General features: G+C 51.7%; 1 protein-coding gene across 4 annotated transcripts in view; it reads left to right on the forward strand.

The window, feature by feature from the left end:
- MVB12B (multivesicular body subunit 12B) overlaps window positions 1-17,831 on the forward strand; it is a 72,542-nt gene extending 54,711 nt beyond the window's left edge. For all 4 annotated transcript variants that reach the window (XM_064524003.1, XM_064524005.1, XM_064524006.1 and 1 more), the window contains 3 exons: window positions 9,360-9,415; window positions 11,320-11,379; window positions 17,597-17,831. In XM_064524003.1, the coding sequence (XP_064380073.1) occupies window positions 9,360-9,415; window positions 11,320-11,379; window positions 17,597-17,683 (203 nt within the window). In that variant the 3' untranslated portion in view covers window positions 17,684-17,831. The remainder of the gene's footprint in view (window positions 1-9,359; window positions 9,416-11,319; window positions 11,380-17,596) is intronic.
- The last annotated feature ends 2,330 nt before the right edge of the window (window positions 17,832-20,161 follow it).

The following is a 20,161-nucleotide window of genomic DNA, read 5'->3' on the forward strand; positions in this document are numbered from 1 at the left end:
GTGATCTTTGAAGTTTAGTATAGTGCGGAGACTTCAAAGGAGACGTTTTATTAAAAAATAATAAAATCAAGAGCTCCTAAACACTTGCAATTTGAAGAGCCCGTTTGAAGTCTCTCCATGTTCTCTGATGCCGGTACAGCCGCAGCACCGAGGTACTATTTAGCTGTTACCATGCAGTACTTAAGGTTAACTTTATTTAAAAAAAGAAAATAATCAAAACCAGGAGTATTTTCTCAAGTCTTTTCGTGGCTTGATCTAGCAGTAAAGAGTTAATTGCGTTGTGTCATGAGCTACGCAGGAAATAGAGAAAATCAAGGCTGACAATCAGATTAGCAAAAACGAAAATTTAATCCATGTCTGCTTTTTTAATCAATGTCATTTCAAGATAAACAGAGAAGCTGCAAACTTCTTTCGTTGTTCACATTTCTCCCCAGAGTCGGGGAGGCCGCTGCTCCTCCCGGTCACCGGTGCGAGCGCCGCGCGGTCACTGGGTTTTGTCCTGTCCGAGCCCGCGGCGTCGAGGCGCTGGAGTTGGGAATGCTCCCCGGGCACGTGGCGTCCGCTGTTTGTCCTTCTTCCCTAGGCGGCTCTCGGGTGCAAGGCCCTCGGAGCCGCCCGCTCCGCGCGTGGCCTGCTGCCGCTGCCGGCGGGGCCCCCTCGGCCGGACGGGCGCCCGGCGCGCCTCGGCAGCCCCTCGTCCCCGCGGAGGGCCGGGGCCACCGCAAGGCCCGGCATGGCGGCGCGCGGGGCCGGCCGAGGGGCAGGGCCGTGCTCGGAGCGGCCGGCGGGGCCCGGCATGGCGACGTGTGGGGCCCGGCATGGCGGTGCGCGGGGCCAGCCGAGGGGCAGGGGCGCGCTCGGAGCGGCTGGCGGGGCCCGGCATGGCGATGTGTGGGGCCCGGCATGGCGGCGCGCGGGGCCGGCCGAGGGGCAGGGGCGCGCTCGGAGCGGCTGGCAGGGCCCGACATGGCGACGTGTGGGGCCGGCCGAGGGGCAGGGGCACGCTCGGAGCGGCCTGCTCGCCCAGCACAGATGGCAGGCCCGAGCCGCAGAGTCAACGGCAATATGTCTCGGAGACGCCGTCAGGCTGCCGCTGATTTGTCACGTCGCGGCAGTCGATGGGGTTAGGGAGAACCGTGTTTTCCCCCGCTCCGAGGCTGAGAAATTATTTATAGTAGGGCTGGTTTTGGTGGGCTGCAGAAGAAGCTGGAGAAGAGCCAGGAGAAACAGCGGTCATTTGCTTAGTATTTGGTACTTCTCTTTATTAAAACAGTAAGCGTGTGCCTTCGGCGGGGGGGGCCTTAGCTGGCGAGCGCAGCCCCTGACAATTGCAGGCGTTCCCGACTGCGGAGGATTTGGCAAGCGCGCGCGGGGAGGGTTCGCTTTTGTTTTCCCCTTGGGGTTTTGCTATCATTAGTGATTGGGAAATGCAGAGCGGTGGTGCTCCATCTGGGACTCGGCGCACAGTAGCTCGGAAAGAACACACACATGTTTACTATTCGGGCTGCTATTTAAATTACTATGTACAGAAATACAGGAGTAGGAGGCTTAGCTGTACATCAGGAAGAGTGTGGTTTATTTTGAAAGGCTTGCATCTTCCTCTTGATGCATTGCAGACTGTTGTAAAACATTTTTTCCGTATTTCTGAATAACTTTCCTCTGTACTGAGATCACATAACATTCCTCCCATTTTTTATATAGGTGTTCTGCAGAATCTCCTACAAGCTGGTATAAAGACTCAAGGCGCGCTAAGCTTGCTCTGCAGATTCTCGGTGGGAAGCAGAGAGGCACTAATCAGTAGTAGAAGTAGAGTAGAAGATGAAACGCACGCTGAACGTATGGCAAGTGCTTAAGCAGTTGCAGCAGGCAGGAGGGGTAGGATGAAGCGCAGGGTGGGATTGCTCTCGTGCTCTCTGCCTCAGAGCCTGTTTCTGAGGGGCTCCTCCATATGCAACGCATAGGTCCGAAGTGCTTATAGTGCATAAGCGCTGGAGAGCAGGGTGGCACGTGTCTTGTTTCGCCAGCTCCCCCTTGGCGTTTGTGCAGCTGGTTTCACCGATCCAGGTGGCAACGCAAGAGGTTGCTTGCTTTCCCGGCATCATCATTTGCAGGAGCAGCCGGGCTGGGCGGATGCGGGTTGGACGTACTGGGTGGGTGCAGGCTGGACAGGCTGGGTGGACGTGCCTCCACGGGCAGGCGTGCTCCTGCAGTAGCTGGGCTTCCCAGCCCTGCCTGGGTCCCGCTGGGTCCGCTCCCTCTGCAGGTGCTTCTCCAGGTGGTGGGCAGGCTCTGCTCCCCTCCTGCTAGGTTTGCCAGGTATACGTAGGTCTCGGTAGTCTGCAAGTGCTCTGAAAGTGAGAAGTTCCTATCCTGTACCTTGAAAAGGAGCTGGCCTACTTGTTACCCGAAGCTGATAGTCACGGCTGTGCAGAGTGGGTGTTCCCAGGTGGAGAAATATCTCCAGCGTAATCAGTTGTGACAGAGAGGCTCCATGGCTGAATCACGCCCTGATCCCACATATGGCATCACGTTTGGCTGCAGGAGTTCTCTCTTGTCTCCTTGCCGTGGAGGGCAGGATCGCACATGGGCTGCGGCTGCGTTGCTGGACGGGTCTCTGCTGAGCGGGGTTGCCCGGGGTGCGAGGTGTCCTGCCCTCGCAAGGGTGGGCTTTCATGTTACCCTGGTAGTACCTCGGATGGGAAAGCAAACTTAGTGTTTGTCCTTGGTGTCCGCAGAGTACGGTGTCTGATTCTCAGTGTATTCATTTAATTTAACAATGGCTTCTGTTGGTTTGTTTGGATAGCTGCCAGATCTGAGCACTGCAGTGCCAGTAGTCTGTGCCCAGCCCGCCCTTATTCTTACTTATTTCCAAGTTCCTGATGAAAACAGTGGAGGCATTATTTCCTCTGGTGTCATTTAGATGAAAATTAAGTTTTCTCTAAACAGGTGAGCTTTGCTGTTTTTATGATATTGTTTTAGGCTGTTTTATGAGATGCTCATCTTGGTGAAACATAAACACTCTGCTAGCATTTCAGGTCTGGGGAAAATCTGAAGACTTTTCCAATATTACAGAAAGCTATTTCTAAAATCTAAGATCATTCAAATTTTAAAGGTGGTAATAGCATATCCATTTTTTTTCTTTTGGTTTAGCAATGCTTAATTTTCAAAGTAATACAGAGGAATGTTTTGCAAGGCACTTCTTTATTTAAATGTTTTTAATATCAGCAATTGAAAATTCAAGTGTAAAAGGCCATGCAAAAATAGCAATAAAGAAATTCAAAGCTATAAAAGCTTATGGTGAGAATTTAAATGCAGAAACAGCTGTTATTTCCTTGGGAGTTGAGGTATATAAACTCTTCCATGGCTGTGTATCCCCACAATAGTGGTGTGAAGAATTAGCGCTCACTGCAGTGTGCAAACTGAACCCGCCAAGCACTGAGGCAGCTATTCATCTATACCCAGGAGCTAAATATGACAATGTTAGCATTTTTCATTTCCCTGACGTTACCATTAATAAAGCAATGATCCAAAAGAAGCTTTGCTGAGTCTGTTCTTTATGCTTCCATCACTCACGACTAGATAATTTCACACAGGATCGTTTTTAAATTAAATGACGATAAAAGCGCTCTGCTGTCCTGTGTTCACTAGTTCACAGAAGTCTATCAAGTCATTAATGTGTCATGACAAACTGCTAGTTGGGTACAAGAGTAATTAATTATTTGCATAAATAACAGGTTGAACTTCGTGCTTTGAACCACAATGACACATGCATCACATCATGGACATCTTAAAGCCTCTTGCGGAGAGTTCATAGGAGGGGTTAAAACTGAGCCTAGTGTATTTGAAATCATATCCTCGCCACGCTTCAAACGGTCAGAAGCTTGGCTTGAGTTTTGATGCTTTTTGTGTTCTTAAGTTCTTCATTAATGGCTGTTTCAAGAAAGCATCTGATCATTGGAGATTTCAATGAACAATTATACAGATTTTCATAATCACCATTAATCACCACATATTTTTCAAGATAATTACAGCAATTATTATTTAGATTCCTCTTTTATGTGCACATTGTAGAAAAGAACAAGTGCTTATTATACTGGGTAGTGTAGAGAACTATAGTCTTAAGTTCTTTGTCATCCAGAAACTCATTATGTTAGCTGATGCTGCCTATGAAAGTTCGTCAGCATGTTTAAATTAGGGTAGCATTGGCAGGTCTGATTATTTAAATCTGGTAGCTTTGCTAAAAATACAGTTATTCTAGAAAGATGAATTACTAATTTGACAACTGAGATTCAGTTGGAGTCTATAGCGCAGAAGGCAGCATCTATCGTATGCTTAGAGGAGGATGACAGTACTTTCTTCATATTAAAGAGAGAATTTCTAAGTGAGCTAACAAGTTGTATTTATATTTATATAACAAGAGTATAGTTTTGTCGCATGCCCTTTAAAGGTTAATAGTAAATATTAGTAATTTATAATGAAGGAGTGGCAACCCAATAAAGACTGGTGCATCCACTAAGAAGTGTTGATCTGGTCTCCTTTCAGTCGCCTGCTTAGGAGGGAACTCGCTCCTTTGCACTTGGATTTTGGAGGAGTGGAGTTCTGGCTTTTGGCTCCTTTTAACTCTTTTATCTAATTCCAGTGAATGCACTAATTGGATGTGACCCTCAGGGAGGAGCTGCACCTCAGAGACAATAAACAGCCATTGAAAATATTTTTCTTTCTGAAATCCCTTTTTATTTTTTTCCCTTTTGAGAGAGAACAGTGCAGGCACCGCCCTAATCTGTTGCAGATGCTGGAGATGTAATTACACGGAGGGGAGGAAACTGCTGTCTTTGCTTTCCGGTATCGCACGTTCTCTGCGTTCACATCCCGTGTCACAGTAACGGTGCTCTCGAAGCCCTGGGAGCTGGAGCCCTGCGAGCTTTAGGGGGAGTTTTCCCCCCATCAGAGTGACGCACATAGCTGTGAAACAGAATTGTTTGAGGTCTGCAACTGCTTCACGAAGGGACCCGAGAAAGATGTTGTTTCTTTCAGGCCCTTCTGCCGACCTTTGCCATTAAGGAGCCTTTTTTGCCTGGAGAGTCTGCGGGACTTTGCTGCTCTCCCGTGACGCGTGGCCCGCGTTGCCGCGCTCTCGCGCTTGCCCAGGTGGGACCCGGACCGCAGCGGGGCGGGAGGTGGCACGGGACCACACGTGCCATGTCGTGCCCGACTGGCGAGATTTTTACTGTGTTGAGCATGATTTTGGTAACAGGCAAGGAGTCTCTTTCAGGCGGCGGTGCTCTGCCATGGATCTGATCCCGCCGGATGGCAGCTCGGAGCTGGCTGCTGGCAGCGTGTCCCCCATGGGGGCATCACCGTCTGTCGCTTGGAGCGGTCAGTGCGGCGAGCTGGGCAGCCTCTCTCCAAAACCGCCTCCAGGGTCTTGGTGTTTTCTTCCGTTGGGGTTTTGAGTGAAGAAATGAGCGTGTGCGGGTACAAACGGAGGCTGGGTGTTAGGTCTGTTTTGTGTGCGCGACGCTGAGCGCTGCAGCGGTTGCATCCAGGAGTCCTGGGCAGTAATGCATTCTTAGCGTTTGGCTGACACTTATAATTTGTTAGATCTTCTCTTCTGCTGCTCACGAGTTAAAACGAGCAGAAGGCTGCCCGGTGACTGACGTGTGGAAGCTGTTACTTGACATCCTTCCAGGCAGGTATTGACAGCGGTTAGCCGAGGAGGCGTGGGGACCTGAGTGTGCCCTGGCAGAGCGCACAGCTCTCCAAGCACAAAATACGGCAAGGGAAAAGCTAGTGTTTCAACAAGAAATTTTCATACCCTTTGAAATAAGGAGTATCTTCACAAGCTCTGCTTCCTCTGCCTTTGCCTTAACCTATGTGAGTGCGTGGTTGTGGGAGCAGGGCACATGGAGGTGGCACTTTGCGGGAGATGCAGGTTCATGAAAGGCTTGTGTGTGCCACCAAAGCCCAAATTCCTCAAACCATGTAGAAGCAGCAAAGTGCAAGAAAAGCTTTGCCTGCTTATTTAAGAGGCTTTTAAGTGAAATGTGCAAGGTGTGTTTTGTAGGTCTTTAAGATTATTTGAAAATTACAACCTTTTAAAGATGTTAAAACATGTATGTTATCGGATGATCTTACTTAGGTGAGTGTATGAGAATGCTGCTTGTAGCAATGCTATAAAAATCGGACCTTTCCCACTTTTTTTTGTTCTGAATCAGTCTTATTTTACCTTTGGAAAGAGAGTTTTACTTTACCATTCATCGGCACCACTTCCTTTTATCCCTTATGTTACTATCCGCCGGTCTTGAAAGTAGCTCAGGTTGGCATTAGTGAATGTTGAACAAATTTGGGCCAAATTAAAGCAAGCGCTGAAGCTCCGGGCCCAAGAGTTGCTGGTGAGTTTTGAAATGCCCGTGGGAACGTTATTGCTGGGCAGAATCTCCGCACAGCACTTTCCCACCGGCGATTGCCAGGAGTTTCTGAAAAGCAATGGGGAGGGGGAAGGAGTCGGAGGCTGATGAGGATGATTATTTACAGCACAGCATCAGAACAAGGGACGTAGAATTAAAAGCCTGCTACAGCTCTGGTTTCATTTAACTTTATAATAAAATTAACTAGCTGCTGTAAATCGCACGCCATCTCGGGGTGTGCTCTGGGCGCGGGGGCACCCACGTCGGCGCGGCGGTGCCGGACACCACCGAGCAGATCGCAGGTGCTGCGATGGCGCCTCTCCCTCCTGCTGACGCTGCGCTCTGCAGACTGTTCCTGGAGGTAAGTAGTTCCCTCGTCTGCCAGCTGAAGGCGATTCGGCTGTGCAGTGAGGGGGCACTTTGCGGTGCGACCCGTGTGCGCGCCAAGCATCGCCTTGCCCTCTGCGTCGCCCAGCATTACAGCGTTAGTGCTCACGCAGCACAGCCTTGTTTCGCCGGAGAAATACGGAGACGACGTGTGTGTGTATGTGTGTGTATATATATACACACACGCGCGGTATACATATATATATGTGTGTGTGTATATGAATACAGTACATATATATGTACCCAGGATGATGCCAGCAGAACGCGTTGCTGCAGGTGTTTTTTGTTCAGACTGTTGCGCTGCACAGCGTGCATGCCAGGCACGCTCTGAACTTGCGGACAGGCTTAGCGTAGCAAAGACTTGTCCACAAGATATAAACGGTAATTGAAAATGGTTCAATATTATGGAGGAACTAGTTGTTGTTGTGTTTATTAATCTTCTTGGTAACCACCTGGAAGTACACTCTTATGAGGAAGTTTGGTGCTTCACCCTCGAAGTTGTAAACATGGGTTTGGACTTAAAAAAAAGTTTTAGGTAATAGTGATTTTGAATCTCCTCCTGTGTCAGATGTTGGGGTGACCACGTTCGTGTCTTTGAGGGTGAGGTGCGTGAACTTTCCTCCCTCCCTGGCACTGTGTGAGGCTGGTGGACGGAGCAGGCAATGACAGCTTCGCGCTCTATTTGTGTAAAGTTTTCTGAATTGGTGGGTGTTTAAATCCTTTTGACTGCTAGTGCCCGGCTATGCAAAGAACTGTTGAATGAGCTTCTTGTTTTCTGGTTTTTCCCTTTAACGCATTTTACAAGCAGCCTGGTGACGGGCCTGACACACCAGTTCCTATGCACACTCCGCTCGCTTTGGGATTGCAGCATTAATAACACACTTCCATGCATCATGCCATTTTTAAGCATGATCGTTATGATAAAGGGCATATACTTAATTACAGGCCTGCTTAATTACAGCTCTGTTGAAGCTCGTTTGTTTAGGAGAGTGCTAATTGCGCTGCTGAGCCTTTGGCACGCCCTGCTTTCATCTGCTGCTTCGCTCTGCACTTCTGTGCGCTGGGAGGACTGGAGAGCTGGGGGACCCGGGCCCTGCCTTGGTCCCCCCCGGGCTGGGGGCCGCACGCAGGCTCCTGGGGGCTTATTCCTTAAATTGCTTTACAAAAGCCGGTGTGCGACTGATCAAAGCAGGCTTCTGTCGGGTAACGAATGCAGATGGTCTTTCAGCTTCAGAACTTCCTGGGTTTTGTGATGCTGCTTTTCATCCGTTTCCTTTTGTTTCGTGTAACTTTGTGGCTGCCACATAGCACCTTTGATAATGAAATGACTCCGGTGTAATTATTTTTTTGTAAGTCAAAAATATACAAAGCTAATGTAAAATGTATTCTTAAATAACCTTTATTAAGTCACTCACGGTACTTGCTGGTGCTAATGGAAGTTGCAAAGCAGCAAGCAAAGAAATGCAGGGTGGGGGCAGATGCTTTGTGAGAGAAAAGCCTATTTGGAGGTTACTTGAGGGCATTTCAGGGGCTAAACTTGCGCTAGGTTGAAGTTTTTATTTTTTCAGAGCTGCAAGTTAAAGAGTTAAAACGTTAAAGGTATAACTGAAGTAAAATGGATGCATTCAGGACAGCACACGACCTTGGAAGTGCCCTTTTCAGCCTGGTGCGGAAATTGCTGAGATGCATCTTTTAAAAATAAAGCGGCTCACCTGTACTGACGTGTCGTACGGCAGGCGCTCTGTGGCGTTTCCTAGATAGTAATAGCAAGACAAAGAGCACCAAATATTGCTACGCTATGTAAGAAGAGTACACAAGGTAATATAAATGCAAAAAATCCCCTCGATATCATTAAGGTTGTGTTGCAGACAGAGCGCCTGGCGCTGTGACATGAGGCTGTGCCATGTACAGTCACGTCCTTGCGTCCGTCTTCATACTTCACTGCTCTCTGTCCTCCTGATGTGGTTAGCATTTCGTGTGCGCTCCCTTGTTTGCTGCTTAGTGCTCGTTGGCGGTGGACGGGCACTGGAAGCTGTTTGTCTCCAGGTTTGAGAGATCACATTATCACTAGTGCTGTGGCTATTTTTTAATTTACCAAGGTAGTAGCACTTACTGCTTTGTATTTGAGGAGGTAAAAGTTCTCTGAACCAAGTATTTTCCTTTTTCTCTTGCTAGGAAACCAAGTTAGCTCCAGTTGCTCTGTACAGTAGTGGCAAATAGATGCCTGTACTTTCAAAGCATTTGTATTTATTTTTAGCTTCAAATTCTGTCCTGTTTGGAGGCTGGACCAGACTGGAAACAGATTCTCAAAACTGAGACCATAAAAATATACATGGATAGGGTGGGGGGTGTTCATCGAGCTCCTGACGCGGTGGGGGCTAACCCCGCTGTGTCTTGGACAGAGACCACGGGGAGGTTTGAGGGAGAAAAGGCTGGAAATGGCTCCCAGGACGCGTCAGTCCCATGCCCCCGCGGCGGGTACCTGGCGCGTTACCGTGAGCGTGTGCAGCTGCACGCAGAAACCGGCTGGGAAGGTGACGCGTTTGCTCCTTTTGTCCCTTGCAGCGATGGACGGAGTGCCTTTTATGATTTCGGAGAAGTTTGCCTGTGCTCCTGAAGGGGTGAGTTACCTTCGTTGTTCTCCAGGGTCCGAAATCCATCTCTTGTGGGTGTAATTGGTACCTGTGCCTGAGATGACCCAAGGTTGCCCGTACTACCCAGCTTTCCGGTTGGGTGTGAATGGCTCTGATTCTCCGGGGAGGTGAAACTTCTGCCACCACCAAATTAGGAACGGCCAAGCGACTCTCCGGGTGCTGGATACGTTTGTAATCCCCTGCTATAGATAAACATCAGATAAGTGGTTCTCCTAAATTTGGCCTGCTGTAGAGAGAGCACAGCATTGCCAGCCTGACGGCTTTCGTTTTGCACCCCGGAATGTGAAGGCAGTGGTGGTGGCCGGGCGGTCGTCGGCACTAAGGGATGGCCGCAGCCTGCACGCACGGCTGGGGTGGTGGGGCTCAGGTTCCCCCCGCCCTCCCTGGCGTAGCCGAGCGCGGTGCCGGCCGGCCGGCCATTCCCAGTACAGCTGGTGACCAGGACGCCCTCGGTAGCTGCGTGCGCTGGTGGGCACGTCCCAGAAAACCTGGGCCCCGGGGTTGGCTCTGCGCTAACTGAGTACAGTTGGCATCACCCCAGTCTTCCAGGGAGCTGCTTAATCTTGAAAAATGCTAGTGATTTTGCACGTGGAGTGCAAGTAACTTTAGCCGACCCAACTTAGCGGGGTTGCCATGGCTACGCTGGCAGAAATCCAGTCTCTATGGAGAGCGGCTGTGCTGTCCTGTTTACCAATTCCAGGCTAGAAAGTTTAGAGAGGTTGTTATGTCCTAATGATACAACAGCTGGACCTCTGCTGGGTTCCAGAAAACACAAACATGGGTAGAAAAATGATTTTAGTATTCCTGTTGCCCTCTGGCTCGAGAGGTTGCATGAGCCAAAGTGTCTCAAGCGCAGCAGTAAAACAGGCTTTTTTTCATGCGCAGCCTGTTTCGGCGTGAATTTAGTCCTGGTGGAGAGTTGTCCTTGGCTGCTGGGGTGCCCCGTTGGAGGCACTCCCTGTGCTGCGGGGCGCCAGGCGCCACGGGGAGCCGGCGAGGAGGGTGCCCGTCGCGCCCGGTTGGGCTCGGCTGCCAGCACGGCGTCCCGCCGGTGTCCTGGGGCGAGGGCACGCCCCGCTCCCCCGGGTCCAGAATGACTTCTGAGCATCGGCAGCCCAGCACTAATTTAAGATGGTGATCCAGAGCTCAAAGGCTCAACATCCCATTACCAGCCCCCTAATCCATCCAATCCCTAAAACAATATCTCATTAAAAATCAATTTACAAGAGGCTGTTACAGCAAACACAGACCTCTCCGATGAATCTGATTTTTCACATCTTGCTGCTGCTTTGCACACTCCTTTTTACTTACAGAACCTGCATATACAGTGAGGTGCAGTTTTTCACAGCCATTGCTTTCTGAAAAGGGTTGTTTACAGGCTGACTTGTGTTCCCAGAAAGCCGAAGTCCCCTGCTGCTAGGACAAATGCAGAGAGATTAGGTCATGCTAATCCTCCCTTCGGATTCTTGAGACACCATTGCCACCACATGGTCAGTTTGGTCAGGGCTTTCCCCCGCCAGGGCCTCTCACGCTTGCCTGCTGTGGCCGCGCGAAATCCACGGGGTGCTGCAAAGTGTCTCTCGGTGTCAGCCGTCCTGCTGCAGGGAGATGGCTGAGGATTTACCTGTTTAAGGTGACGCTATGATGAGTGTCAGCTGTCCCCAGTCAGGGAGAGAGGCATTAGAGCTGTTGTCTGTCGACCACCTTCTGCTTCTTACGCTCTTGTGGTGGACTGAGAAACAGGATTATGCTTGTGTTTAGAGATGGTACCTCTAAATCTCTGGTGATAGAATATTTGCTGACTTAAAACAAAACAATACCAAAACAAAAAACCCTAAATTTGACATTTCTATGTTTCTTTTTTTCACCAGATGCAGCCAGTTGATCTCTTGGGCATCACCATCAAGACCCTAGCAGAAATCGAAAAGGAGGTAAGTTCCCAGCCATGCTCTAAGCAAAACCATCACAAGATCTGTGTTCATTTAGCTGCAGGATTCCCTCCCTTATGGAAAAGGTCTCGCTTGTCTTTCCCAAGTCACTGACGACGGATAAAGTCAACATTAAGTTAAGTCAAACAGTAAACTTGGAATTACAGATGTCCTCTGTGATTTGTGCCAGATTAAGAGGCTTTAAACATCGGATCTAATGATGAAGTCACCTGCCCTCCATTTAATTCCAGATGTCTCTTTTATTTAAACTTTTTTCTCATTTATTAACAAAACGTGTTTGTTACCAGCAGGGCTCTGTTTGTGTTAGGTTGCCTCATAGCTTGGGAAACAGTTGAACTTGATTAAGTAGTGTCAGGTAAACTGCATCATAATCTTTCGGTTTGTTGGTGAGTGTAACTTGTTACCAGGAAAAGCTGTCTGAATTTTTAGTAAACATGAGTCCTTCAGGAAGGAGACGGGAGACTGGAGGCAAGCTGAGTACGGTCTACGACAACAGGTAGCTCACAGGTTCCCGGAGGAACATTTTGGCATGTGCAGGACTTGGGCTGCGGGATGGTCAGTAGCCACCTGCTCAGGAGCAGCTTCCTTTGGGGTGAATGTCTAAGACTGTGAAGAAAATTGACCTCTTATTAGTAGTATGTGTTTCTTTGGGCATCTTTGGTTACAAACATCTGTTATGAAGACAGCTGTATTAAAGGCAAAGAGTAAGAATACAGCATAGTAAAACTTCCAAGCCTGTCATGGCAAACACAGAGAAGTGGCCTCTGCGCTTTTCGGTTCCAGCTGTTACAGGTTGCCAAATGGAACACAAATGTTACACGCAGATCACAGCTGGCTTTAGAAGCAAAACTTATCCATTTCACACTTGTTTTACGGGAAGGTAGGAATTCCTCTGTTTATTTCCATGATGAAAAGGACTTTATTTGTAAGCTGGGAAGTCTTCAGGGATAACTTAGTTTCGGGGTGAGTGCTGGCTGTACTCCTGATGCAGCTGGATGGGTTAGGCAGGACTGCCTGCAGCAGCTCCCTGTTCCTCCTTTCCCACAGAAGTCCGTGACCAGGCAGGGCAAACCTCAGCGTCTGTGACGTGTCCGTGTCACTCGTTTGTCCCCCCTGGGGAACGGCAGGCAGGCGTAGTGGCAGATTACAGGACCACACCTGAGTGGCAAAGCTGGGGCAGAGCGCACTTTGGGCAGGTTGTCGGACCGTAGCCAGGGCACCATCAGCTCAGAGGACCTGGCATAGACCCTTGGTGGAAAACAACGTATCTGAAGGCTGCAGAGTATCCTGATTTTTCCTAAATCTATCTTTTCCTGCCTGGAAATTTTGTCAGAGCAGAAAAAGAAGTTGGTCGGTTGCCAGAGATTTCCAGGCATCCAGCAGCCCGACTGGAGCAGTGACAGTAGCTCTGCAGATGCTGCCTGATTCAGGAAATCCCTGACAGAAGCAGCCTGGCTTGCCTCGGGCCCGGCCCGCGTGCCAGTGCGCCTGTCTGGGATCGCCCCGAGGGCGGTGAGGAGCCCTGGTGCGTGGGAAGAGCTTCAGGCCCTCAGCTCCGTGAGCACGGGTTGCTCAGAGGTGGTGACTCCCAAGCGTGTCCAGCTCCTTTTCCCTGCGTGTTGCTGGGAGTTGTCCATGGGGGCAGCAGGGTTTGTTCTGCTGCAGTGGAAGTGTCAGGTCGTGTTAGGTTTCCATGCGCCGTGCTGCAGCCCTCGCCGTGTCACCGGGAGCTGGAGAGGCCTGGGCAGCGCTGCCGTGGAGTCGCGGAGGGTAGAGCCCTTTCATTGTGCCCCTCACAGGCCTGCTGAATGCGGAAACACAGGCATCAGATTTATTTATGTGGCCATGAAAGGAATTGTTGATACCTGCCAGTTCTCCCCACACCCTCCTAGTCCATTACAGGCTGTGTGTGTTTCAGGAGTAATGAAAAGTATAATTATGCAGCCCATATTCCTTGATGAAGCATCTTGTCTGCACATAGATAGCTATGCATATAAATATTGTGAATTTCTGTATGGCTTTATTTCCCTTGCAAGCAATAGCACCATTACAGCAAATCTTCTGGATTTCCAAAGCAGCAAGAACATTTTCCCTGGAGCTAGATGCCTTGCAAAAAATATTCCCAAAGAATTCCAAGAGTTATTATTCTCTGTCACCACATTTGCAGATGTATGTTCCCATCCTCCAAGCTGTGAAGTGAGCCAAATTAAGGGACTCCACCCTTTCAGGAAAATCAGTAAAAATAGATGCAAATCCTGTACTGCACATTCAGGCTGCATCTGAAGTCAGCATCTCGTTGTAGCAGGCACAGACACTGCATAGGGTAGAGAAGGGTTAAAGCTGAGGGCATCGTTTGCCCAAGGTCGCTTAGCTGGACATGCGGCAGAGACGGGAGTAGACGCTCTGCAGCAGCTCTGCTGTCTGTGCTCCAGGGCTGCGGGGGATTTTGTGCTTGCCGGTGCTCTGTGCTGCGGTAACGTCTCAGCGAGCGAAAATCTGGCGTAGTGGGAGAGCGGTGCACGCGGTGCTGGGAAGGGCAGGGGCAGCTCGCAGCTGGAGCGCGAGTCCCGTTGGCAGCGCGGGTCGCTGTCGGACCCGTCTGCAGGCCTGCTGCACTTCTCCAGCGTGGGACTTTGACGCAACGCACCGAGTCTTCATTTTAACTTGGCGTTTAGCTAAAAGTCTGCAGAGATTCTAATTAGTAAAGTGAGAATCTAATATTAATCATTCTTTTTAAATTGACAAGGAAGGCAGTTCATTTAACCACTTAATTGCTACAAGTTTTCATAGGCTGCTCTTTGCAAATATATTTAATGAAGAAGTTGTAAATCTAAAAGAGCTTAAAATTTTAATTTTATACAGAAATATTTTTCCTTGTTCTCATGTTTGTAGTCAATTCTCCAGAGTGTAGTCACATGAAATGTTCTTTAAATGAACATATTTGCTAACTGGCATGATTTCAGTTTTTAAAACATTGGTTCCAGCAATTAGGCATTTTTTTCAGTTCCCAAATGACTAGAGAAATTCGTCTTGATTATAATTGCTCTTAGCCACGCATATCTAATTTGTGTCTTTTTAAGTGTTAATTAGTAAACAGTTTGAGCTGACATCTTTATGTGTTTGTGTGCTGAAAAATGAGGCTTATTGCTTATTTAGCTTGGGGCTGGTACTGCTAGCTGTGACATCATGACATTGAGGTAAAATTAATGAAGACACGTTTGCCAATTAAAAGGCAGTCTTGAAAAAGATGACTTCTTGACATAGCCTCTTTGCACGGTTTGCACTAGAACGTGTGAAGTGTGCACTTACACGCTTTTTTGTTAGAGTTAACAAAATAGAAGTTCTGTATGTCTTTCATTGATACCCAGTCCTCAGTTATCTAGGCAGCAAAAAATTCTTAGTCTTAGATATTTCGTGTATTAAATGAAAAACAGAGAGAGTGCAGGAAAGTAAATGTTAACTTCAAAGATGCTTTAGCAGCTGACAACCCGCGGTCACTGAGCCCCCTCTAGTGCCGCAATTCTTTATTGCACTGACCGAAGAGCCCATTTCCACACCTGAGCTCCATCAGGGCCAGCCACCCTGCCCTGGGGGACCAGCGCCGTGCCCTGCGCCCTGCGCCCTGCTCCAGCACCCTCGGTGCCTCAGTTTCCCCCCTGCAGCCGCTGCCCGGGGCGGGCGCGCTCGTCCCGGCAGCCCGCAGGCTGGGGTGCTGGGGTCGGCACCGGCCGGGCCCCGCAGCGCGGGAGCGAGCCCTGGCCGGGGAGGCAGCACCTCCTCGGCTTTGCCCCCACCGTGATGCGAGCAGGTGAGAGCGGTGACGTGACCAAAAAGCGTGATGTCTCCTGCCCCGGGCTGTGGGCGTCTCTGGGCTGGGGTCTCTTTGGGGGGTCCCACAGGGAGCCTCCTCCGAGCTCTTTCTGCTGGCGGTGTTGTCCCGGGTGCTCTGGGCTCGGCGGGTCCGCGTTGGTCCCGGCAGCACGGCACCGTGGTGGGAACTGCAGAGGTTGCCTCCGCGGCCCTGCTTGCACACTGCACCGGGTGCCTGTGGGGCGGGGAGCGGCTTCGGCGCTGGTCCCACCTAAGACAGCAACGGAAAAGGCCGAGCCCAGGCCAACCGCTGGCAGCTGGACGGCGGAGCAGACCCAGCTCTTCCCTCGGCAGGAAGCACCTCGCCTTGGCGCAGCTCCGCGGGAAGGCTGCAGCGTGGGTGGGTGAGCAGCAGCCTGTGCGCTGCGAGCTCCCCGACCGCCGCGGGTCCTTCCCCACACAGGTGGTCGAGTTAGACGTGAGCAAAGGCTTTGGGTCCCCCGAGCGTTGCTGCCTGGAGGCCTGTGCCTGGTCTTCGGGCCTGGTTTCAGGGGAGTTGCAATGGGCCTGTCAGGAAGGAGCAGGGGGAAGGTCCGGTGGTGACAGTCTCAGGGGCCACAAATAGGGAACTGAGAGACATTTTCAGATTTAGGTAAAAACCAACTTTGCGCTCGATGGGCACTGAACACTCGCAGTGAGTGGATAGTTGATGCAGAGGCAGGCTATGGACAGGAGCCCGGGATTACGCGCCCGGTCAAGGGTCAGAAACGCCCTGCCGCGGTTGTCAGGAGGAGCGTGGGCAGGCAGGGCGGAGGTGGAGACCGGCAGCAGAAGGACAGGACACATCCTGCTCTAAGGGCCTTAGGTCGTGCCTGCACCCATGCATGGGTGTCGGGCTGGAAAGGAGAGGATCTGGGGGAGAAGCGTCTGCACCTGCAGCTGTTACGGCGCGGGTATTTGAGCCCAGTGCTAGGGGCAAGAGCAAAGCACTGCTGCCGTCTGCGCGGCCTCAGCGAGGTGCCCTCCCGCGGGAGCCGGTGGCTCCCCAGTGCGTTGCTCCGCCTCGGAATTGCTGTTCCCCGAGAGCCTCTCCTGGGAGGTGCTGGGGAGGGACAGGACGTCCTGGCAGTGCAGAGCCCGTCGCCGGCCTCCCTGCGCGCTCGAGTGCAGCCGACGGCGTGCCACGAGATGGCAGTGCTACTGCGCGGCGCCGGAGCAGCTGCAGCCGTGGCCGGCCACTGGCAGGGACGTCCGGCACGGCCGCGCTGACCGCTGCAGACTGCTCCCGGCTGGCCCCGCAAAGAGGGATTCCGGCAAAGGGAAGGGCGCAGCATCGTGCCAGGGCTGCAGACCTCCTTGGAGGGGCCAGCTGCACCACTGCATATCCCTCCCGCTGCAGCCGTTCTGCCCAGGAGGGGCCCGGCGTCCTGCCGCACGGCTGGGTCTGTCCTCCACTAGCTTTTGGCACTGTGTGTATGGATGCTCTTGTTGCTTTTTAAACCAGGCTTATTCTGGGTTAGCTTAAATGTATCAAGAACAGGCCAAAACTAAACTGAACTAAGCCACACTGGGACTGAAAAATGTGTGTGTAGGGATCTGCACCCAGTTTGCCAAAGCAATTTTAATTAAAATGGTGCAGGCTTGTTTAAGAAAGAGGTGAACAGGCCAATCTCTCTGTCCAGGCAGAGGATGAGCATGGTCATGTTTATCTTAACACTAGAATTTAGGGAAGAGGAACTAATCCAATGTGAGATCGTTACTGGTCTGCCGCTGGAGGTCTTTAGGAAAGGGTTAGGCAGTGTTGGTGTGATCCGTGCTGGTGTGATCCTGCCTATGGGCAAGGGGTGGATGAGATCCCATCTCGAGGTCCTTCCAGGCCTACTTTTTATCTCGTTTTTCAGTTTGTTGTGTGTGTCCCATGAAGGTCGCCCTGGCAGCCTGCCCTTGAGCCACTGTTTGAAAACGCTAGCGGGACTGTGTGCGCCCTGAATGAGGACTGCCTCCCGTTTATCCCTTCGGAGGACAGCGTTCCTCAGGACCAGACTGGTCGCGGGAGGCGGATGAAAGGAGCCTGGCACCTGGGTCGCGCAGCTGCTTGCTTTGGCGGCGGGCGCGTTAGCCGCGTCGCTGCTCCGGCCGGGAGCCGGGAGCCGGGGCTCGGAGCATCCCGCTCCTCACGCGGCGGCACAAGCCCCTCGGCACGGCGGCACGCAGCGGGAGGGAGCCGGGGCACGGCTGGGGACGGAGGGGTGTTGGAGCAGCCCTCCGTGGGCGCAGCGCTCTACGCCCGGGCACGCGGCGGCACTCACCCCAGCGCACTGCCGCGCGCCAGCTCCGGGCTGCTCCGGGGCCGCTCTCACGTGTTTGTCCTGTTTGTCTTGCTCCGCAGTACGACTACAGCTTCCGGACGGAGCAGAGCGCGGCTGCCCGGCTGCCGCCCAGCCCCACCAGGTGCCAGCAGCTCCCGCAGTCGTGAGCCCGGCGGCGGAGCGGCGTGCGCGCGTGCTACCGAGCGGGACGCGCGGCCCGGGGCCCGGCTTGCGGCTCGGCTCATCTGACGGCCGCCGCCCCCCCCGCGCTGCACCACCCCGCTCCGTACGTGCCGTCTCACCCCTTCGGACTCTGTAACCCCTTGTCAACCGCCCTCGTCCTCTTGCGCTGCTGGGGCCGTCTCTCCACGTGAGTACTTCGTTAGAGCCCGGCTGGCAGCTTCCTCCTTGGTCCCCTTTCCCATAACCCCTGCTGCAGAATAGCCACAAAAACACGAAGCTGTAACAGAATGCTGCGAACAGCAAGCTGTGAGCTTGCAGACGATCAAGAAACGCCCAGCAGTGCTCCCCGCTGCTGCTGGTGCGAGTGAGAGAGTGAAAGATACGGCCAGTTACGAACACACCGCAGGCGTCCCGTCTGAGCCGACCTGGAGCTGGCTGCTCCGCTCCTCTTCCTCGCTGCGGGGTCGGAGCGGCGGAGCTCCGGACGCACCGAGGCCTTTGCGGCTCTGTGGTTGGGAGACCCAGCGCTGAGCTGTGCTGAGCCGCTGCTGGCCTCCAGCAAGGCCAGGCCACCCGACGACTCCTGTGCGGCCAGGATGAACCGGAGACTGCAACCGTTTGTTTTTGCTGTAGGCTCGTGGAGCCGGGATCACTCCCTGGATCTGCTTTGGGCCCTCTCCCAAATCACTGGCGAGGTGGAGGAGATCACAGAGATCACAAGCTGTGCTTTAGTCTCCGAGGAGAAGCACCTCTGTTTTGCACAAGGTGTCGGCCTGTCTGTCTGGGAGCAGTGACAAACGCTCTGTATGTCCGTCTGGGTTGGACGCCGACAGCAAGCCGGCCCGACCCTGGGACACCCCTCTGACTCCCTGCCACACCTGCGCACGAAGCCATGGCACTGCTGACCACGCGGATGCTGTCACCTCCCACTTGTTACTTTGGGCAGTTTTCTAATATTTGCCCTGCTAGCTGCTAAAACAAGAGATGTGCCTGTTCCCTTTGCACTCACGGAGGGAAGCGCTGAACTCGGACGTAGTGCAGGACGAGAGTGGCTTATTTCCACCGGTCGAGAGCGTGATGCATTAAACCCTGACCTCAGCCTCCTTACGACTGGTGACCTTAGCTCGCTCCTGAGTCAAATGCATGTCTTGGTGAAGTCTGTTGCTGTAATAAGTTATTTAGAAATGTCCATCTGATTTCTGTGCTGCTTTTTCAAGCCTCTGCTGTAGAACAAAGATACATCATGGCAGCAAAATGGCAATTTTTAAGTAAGTGTTAAAATGTGCAACTTTTTATATTGTAAAATACTGATTACCTAACCCTATTGAAATGCAATTGCCATAGTAACAAATAACAGTATTGCAGCTCTCAGTCTGGGTCGTATGTATGCCCTGACCTGCTTTGCACTGCTTTTGATTGATCTTGCATTTTCTAGTAGGACAGAATGGTGACTAACAGTAGATTTTGTACTGTCAGCTTGTATTTTTTATTTGTACATATGTAAAGTATTTCTTGTCCAAAGATTCATTTCTGGTTTTAAGGCACCGTACCATATTGCTGGGATAACGAACACAAAATATCGTAATATTCAGGAGAGACTAATTCCAGTTCTCTGCTTCAACTTCTCCCAGTCAGGTAACCGTTTTCTAAAACTGCCTCTGTAAAGCAAGGCCATGTGATTTGAAAGCATAGGCAGATTTGGTTGCAAGTGTGTCATATTTGGGCAAAAGAATTGTTTGCATCAGCTCTGGAGGCTTGGGTGACCTCCTGGAAGTGCTCATTTACTTGAAGGTTGCAGCACCATTTTTAGTTCTTATTTATCCTGCAGGAAAGCAAAGCCAGACCTCACTGCCAAGCTTCACAAAGGCTAGATTGATGATGCCGACATCGACAAATGAACATACCATGGCAGCCTGGTCATTCGGCTCAGGTTCACTTGAAGTTCAAATCCACTCTGTGCCGTAGTAGTATGCCCATCTCATCCATCTTTTGTCTTTCTTTTTTTCTGTTTGTAATTTGTTCTGTAGTTTTCTGTGGCATCCGTTCGTAGCTTCTCCTGTGGTTTAGTGGGCACGACAGGTAGGCAGAAGCTGTCTGCAACACTGCGTTCCGCATAGTTTCAGGGTGGTGGAGTTGCAGAGAGCTGACCTTCCCCGTTGCTGGAGAAGTGAGAGCGGCTGGCCTGGCGCGGAGGCAGCCAGCACATGGTCTGCAGCGTCCAGGCTGCACTTGCTGCTGCGAGGAGATGCTGAGATTGCTGCACGGAGCTGCCTCCCTGCGCAGCAGCATCTCCTCGTGCTGGAGGGCAGGACTGACCACTTCACTGCACGGCCATCGGAGTGCTCGGTGTGGAGCAGTTGCTGACAGCTGCCCAGCTCCGCGTTCAGTGCCGCGCTTCCTGGGTGTGTCCCTGGGTATGTCCAAGCAAGGCCAGGGTCTGCGTGCCGAGCGCTGGTCTGAAC

Source organism: Dromaius novaehollandiae, chromosome 20 (genome assembly GCF_036370855.1).
Source record: "Dromaius novaehollandiae isolate bDroNov1 chromosome 20, bDroNov1.hap1, whole genome shotgun sequence".
Taxonomy (NCBI): domain Eukaryota; kingdom Metazoa; phylum Chordata; class Aves; order Casuariiformes; family Dromaiidae; genus Dromaius; species Dromaius novaehollandiae.